This window comes from Perognathus longimembris, chromosome 1 (genome assembly GCF_023159225.1).
Source record: "Perognathus longimembris pacificus isolate PPM17 chromosome 1, ASM2315922v1, whole genome shotgun sequence".
NCBI lineage: Eukaryota > Metazoa > Chordata > Mammalia > Rodentia > Heteromyidae > Perognathus > Perognathus longimembris.
In genome coordinates this window covers 65,854,548-65,860,547 of record NC_063161.1, presented here as the reverse complement: position 1 = coordinate 65,860,547, position 6,000 = coordinate 65,854,548, and the positions used below count along the sequence as shown (strand labels likewise).

Below are 6,000 nucleotides of genomic sequence, written 5' to 3'. Positions count from 1 at the left end.
CCCACCCGCACAACAGTCATATATCAAGGAGACCATGCCTCTTTGTTCTCTGTGTTCTAGGCATGTCTTGCTCAACATTATTTGTTCACATTCTGACCATTTCCCTGCGAATACCAATATTTTATCATTTCTAATCGCTATGTAGTATTCCATTGTGTATAGGTACCACATTTTTTGGATCCATTCATCTGTAGAGGGGCATCTGGGTTGTTTCCATATTTTGGCTATTGTGAATTGTGCAGCCATAAACATGGATGTGCAGATGTCTTTTTGATATCCTGAGACCTGTTTTTCAGGATAGTAACACTGTTTTTGAGTTAATGATGTGAAAAGAATTCTAGCATTAGAATTCTTATTAGATAACTTAGATGTATGGGTGCTTGAGCACCCTTCTGACACAGAGATGCTCCCCGCAGTCAGGAACAAGCCTGAGGGGAGTCATCTTGGACTTCTACACTTGTTTACAATGCAGCGGCATGCTGCCGGCCTCGCCATCACCTCAACAACCAGGATCTCTCAAGGACACATTTTCTAGCCAATTTCTTTTCAAAATCCCACCCTGAAAGTAGGGAAACAGGATGTCTTCCTGCCCTTTCTCCCGCTCCAGCCTGGCTGTCCCTTCCAGGGGTCTCAGTGGATGGTTCCCTCCGCTGTGAAAGCAGGCTTCCTCGAGGGGTCTTCTGACAGCCTTACCCATTCGAAGGCCCCTTCCTCTGCCACCGGATTCAAGCAGATTCTCTAACTTAGAACCCGTCTCAGGCCCAACTCCATCGACATTATAGTTTATGATCCTAGAAAGAACACAAGACATAAGTCACTGCCACCGCACCCTGCGCCATGGAAGAATGGAGACTCAATGGCTGCGTGTAGAAGTGCGCTCCGTCTCCACCCGCCATTGAAGACACGGAACTCGCGTGCCCAGGTCCTGGCATCTGTCCTGCAGCGCAGCCTGCTGCCAGGGCGAGGCTGGTGCCTGGGGGCCCATGGCCAGGGCCCTCAGGACCCCGCAGGCTCCGGCCCCAGGACCCCCAGGACCGTTCAGGCTCCAGCCCCCGAGGCCCTGGGGCACCAGGCCTGCCTGCCCCCTCATTCAGGGCCCATAGGCCCTGCTCAACACCCGCTGCCCTGCCTCCCTCGCTCATCCAAAACATACAGACTAGCCATCCACATGAACATAGAGTTTTTCCTTTTACGCTTGGTGTTACCATGTGATCATTTTTAATATTGTTAAGTAATTTGAAATGTGAATTGATTTATGTGTGATGTTGTAGAATTAATATATAATACTCTACAGTATTATATAGTATGTTAGATATTATTAGTATATAATATATACTAATATGTTATTACTATATAAGTATATTAACATTAGTATCACATGTTGTGAATATAATATATTAATATAATTATGTGTTACTAATGTGATAATATTGATATGATCATATTAATAGCATATAATTGATGTATTATACATTATACACACAATTATAGACAATATATACCATGTCTAGATAGTATATCATATAATATATTATATAAATTAATAATTCATAACTATCAATCATTATAAGCATTAGTAATTAATAAGGCACAATTATGCTTATTAATAGTCATGATAATCAGCAACAAACACAATTAATGTTGTGGTTATAATAAATATACTACATATAATATACTACTATCTATAATTGAAAAATATGTATTGGGTTTTTTTTTATTTAAGACCTTTATTAACAGGTGCTTGCAGTTTGTTGACTTTTTTGAAAAAAATCAAGTTGTAAACTTTTATTACAAATTAAAAATGAAGTTCTTAAAAATCTCAACTTGACCAGATATGAAACAATTAAAAAACCTTTAAAGGTGTATTGAGAAAAACCAGGCTTTTTTTTTTTTTTTTTAAGAAAACGTTTGCCATTACCAAAAAGAGACTTCTTTAGATAAAAATAATAAAAAACCCCATGCTGCACAGATAATGCAGATAGTTCTAGTTATCTGGTCAACGGGCAAAAAGCAAGCACTTAAGGTCTTCAGCTCCAATCTTTTGTTCATTTCTTATTGCTGGAATTTCATATTCATTTCTTCTTGTTGGATGACTAAACCGGATGATGGTAAAGATGGTAAGCCGGCATTTACTCAGCCCCTCCCTGCTCAGCCTAGGGAATGGACGAATTCTCAGCTGGTGGATCGGCTGCTTTTGTCTCTTTGCCATCTTGTGGTTTAGGGTTCTCTGGGCGACTGCGTCGGTAATTGAAGTTGCGTCGGTACTGACGTTGAGGTGGCTGCTGACCTTGGGTCTCATCTCCTTGATTTTCCTTATCTACTTCATTACCATCCTCTCTAGGCTGTCTTTGGCAAGGAGGGCCTCTGCGGAATAGTGGTCTATAACCCCGATACATATTCTGTCTCACTGGTCTACCTTGTTCTCCTGCACCCTGGTTGTCAGCACCCTCCATCACTTCTCCCTGTACAGGAGGGTTGGAATACTGTGGTGGACGCCCATAGGGTCTCCGCATGTAGTAAGGTGGGAACCTTCGTCTGCGGTAGGGCTGGCGTTGTTGGGCCTGGCCTTCGGGAGCACTCTCTGATCCCTCATTCTTTTCCCCACTCTCACTGTTCTGGTAATTCTGCTGGTAATTGCGTGGAGGACCCCTACGACCTGGATAGCATCTATAATGGTTAAGGTCTGCTGCATATTTACTGCCTTGAACTGGAACGCCACCAGGACCTGTAACATTTGCTGCCTCCGCACCCTTTTCTCTTTCAACAACATCAAACTCCACAGTCTCTCCATCTCCTACGCTGCGAAGGTACTTCCAGGGGTTATTCTTTATGGCAGTCTGGTGTACAAATACATCTTCCTTGGTGTCATTCCTGTTGATGAAACCATATCTTTTCCTTACATTGAACCATTTTACTGTTCCCAAAACCTTCGTTGTGATGACTTTTTGTCCCAGCCGGCAGGCGCCGCCTATGTGAGGCCGCCTGGGCCGCCGATCCGCTCCCTGCGCCGCTGCCGGTGGTGCCGGGCTTGGGCTTGGTGTCGGCAGCGGGGTGTCGGCAGCGGAGGGGGGGGGGGGAGGGGGCGGGTGGCTGCTGGGTCTGCTCATAGTTGGGGTGATGGTGAATGGGGCCGGCTGCGCCAGCTGCGGCTCCTCCCGGGGTGTGATGGTAACTAGGCCAGAGGCGACGGTGGGGTTGCTCAGGGCTCTCTGCGGTCCGCTCTCGGCTCCCGCTACCGATCGAACTGTATTGGTGTTTATTTATCTTAGGATGTAACATCTAGAGCTTGAATATCAAAGTGCTGAAGGCAGTTTCTGTTGTTTTCCTTCCCTTTTCTTCGCACCCTGGGGATTGAACTCGGGGCCTTGCACTCACTAGGCAGAAGCTCAACAGTACATTTTGGTTGTAGTTCTTTGTCATCTAGGCTCTGGTGTTGCCCACAGGCTAGCGGCAGACCATGGCCCTCCTCCCAAAGCCAGTACAGCAGGGGTTCCAGACCCACACACCATGAATTCATTACAAATCAAATACATTTTTATTTTGTGTCAAAAATTGGGTTGAACTTGGGGCCTAGATGCTGTCCCTTAGCTCTTTTACTCAAGGTTGACTCTCTACCACGTGAGCCACACATTCACTGCTGGCTTTTTGCTGCTTCACTGGGGGCTCAGGACTTTCTGCTAAGTTTGGCTTTTAACTGTGATCTTCAGATCACTACCTCCTGAGTGGATAGGATTACAGGATCTCAGGCATAAGTCACTGGTGCTGGCCTCAAATACATTTTTGGATGGACTCATGACACAGAAAGTGAAAACCAGGAGGTTGGAGAATCAATCCTGATGGTAAACAATGGCTCTCCATGCTTGCTTGTGAAGTCAGCTCATTTTTCTTCTTTGTACTCTGAAGCTGTCATTTGTTTCACCGGATCTTCTCACTACAAGTACATTTTCTCTGTTTTCTGTTCTCACTTCTAACTCTGGCATTCTGACTTCTTACCCTTGATTTCTGGCATAACTGTGACAGTAATGCAATACAACCTTATGATGATCTTGTCTGGACAGCATCCTGCTGTAAAAGTACAGCACATGTCTTCACATTCTGTTCCTGTTGTTCTCACACCAGGATCTGGCCAGGCCCAGACTCAGTTTGAAAATTCAAGATGGTGATTTGTTGTCCACAAAAAGAGGGCCAAGAGGCCCTCTGAATAGCCAAGATGATCTGTGTGAGCCACCTGTAATCCCAGCTTCTCAGAAGGCTGAGATCTGAGGATCACAGTTCAAAGCCAACCCGAGTAGAAAAGTCCATGAAACTCTTATGTCCAGTTAGCCAGAAAAAAAGAGTGGAGTTGTGGCTCAAGTTGTAGAGCACTGGCTTTGAGCAAAAAGCTCAAGAACAGTGCCCAGGCTCTGAATACAAGCTCTAGGACCCGCACAAAACGGACTGGAGGATGCCCTTAAGAGAGGAACACAGGTGTAACTTCTCTGAATATTTATAATACTCTATTGAAATGAACTCCAGGAAATGGAAACATGGGTTTTGCCATTGTTGTTGTTATTGTGGTGCTGTTTGTTTTTGCTTTATCATTTTCCTTTCAGGAGTTCCTAGGAGCTGGTGCAGAAAGGGAGGGGGAGGGGTGAACAAATGCAAGCATGCTATTCAGTATGCACTAGGTGAAGAATGAATTGTGTAACTTATGGACAGGGATGGGAGGGGGAAGCTTGGGAACAGCAAAGGAAGGGGTGACAGTGTCCAAAAAAGAAATGTACACATTGCCTGACTTATGAACCAGACACCTTTAATAATAACAATAAAATTATATATAAAAAAGAAGTGATCCTTAGATGCCAGTTCCTAGAACTGGATTTGAAAACTGGTTCAGATACCAGTCAGGAGCAGGAAAGCGTGGCCTGGCTCCTTTCCTGTAGAGAGGTGATATACTTTAGGGTGGTCCTTACTTTGGCATCATTGTAACATTACACTTTTCTTTTGTGCCAGTTCTGGGGCTTGAACTCAGGGCCTGGGTGCTGTCCCTTATCTTTTTCACTGTTGGCTGGTTTTCTATCACTTGACCTATAGCTCCATTTTCGTGTTACAATTTCTACGGTACTGTTCCCTTTTCTAAAAACTTTACTGACTCCTATGCATCAGTCGATCAGAGCCCTTGATCACATACCACTCCTCAGTTGCTACAGCCTGGCATGGACACTGCTCAGAGTTCCAGAATGGGAGAGCTGAAATCATGTTTCATCACTTGTATTCTGAGAGTTGCTTAAAGAAAGTCACGACTAGTCTATATTTCCTAGTAGTGTAATTGATTCCATATATGTTTTGGGTTTAAGATATGGACTTAGGTTTCAACTTAACCTGTGAATTCATTGGTGTGTGTGTGTGCACGTGTGCCAGTCGTGGCGCTTGAACTTAGGGCTTGGGCTCTGCTCCTGAGCTTTTTTTTTTTTTTTTTTTTTTTTTTTTTTTTTTTGCTCAGGGATAAGGCTCTACCACTTGAGCCACAGCTTTACTTCTGGGTTTTTCTGTGTCGTTTGTTGGAAATAAGAGTCTCATGGACTTTCTTGCCTGGGCTGACTTTGACCCAAGATCCTCAGATCTCAGCCTCCTGAGTAGCTAGGATACGGGCAGGAGCCACTGACACCTGGCTCATTGGCTTGATGTGTTTATGAAAGTTCAAATAAATAGCATGACAAACAGGTTTGTACCTTTATCTGCCTGACTTTGAGACCATATTTGAATCTTAACACAGCCATTAATACCTGAAACACATGGCTAGTCATTTGTGCTTTAGATGTCATCTGACATCTTCTCTCCACTGACCACAGGGTCTGGTGAACGTAAGTGCTAGTAAGTGTTTATCCTTATTAATTATGATTTTGTATCAGTATTTCCTATGTGACCCAGCACTATTCACTGGATGAAATAATTTTTCCTTTAATTAAAAGGATTCTTCAAGCTGGGTGCTGGTGGCTTATGCCTATTAGCTACTCAGGA

The 6,000-nt window shown here is 44.1% G+C and overlaps 1 protein-coding gene across 1 annotated transcript in view; it reads right to left on the bottom strand.

Moving 5' to 3' along the window:
* Positions 1-1,764: 1,764 nt before the first annotated feature.
* Positions 1,765-6,000, bottom strand: part of LOC125349511 (Y-box-binding protein 1-like) — a 44,310-nt gene continuing 40,074 nt past the window's right edge. The window contains exon 3 of the mRNA XM_048343715.1: positions 1,765-3,244. Coding sequence (XP_048199672.1) covers positions 2,154-3,244 — 1,091 coding nt within the window. The 3' untranslated portion in view covers positions 1,765-2,153. The remainder of the gene's footprint in view (positions 3,245-6,000) is intronic.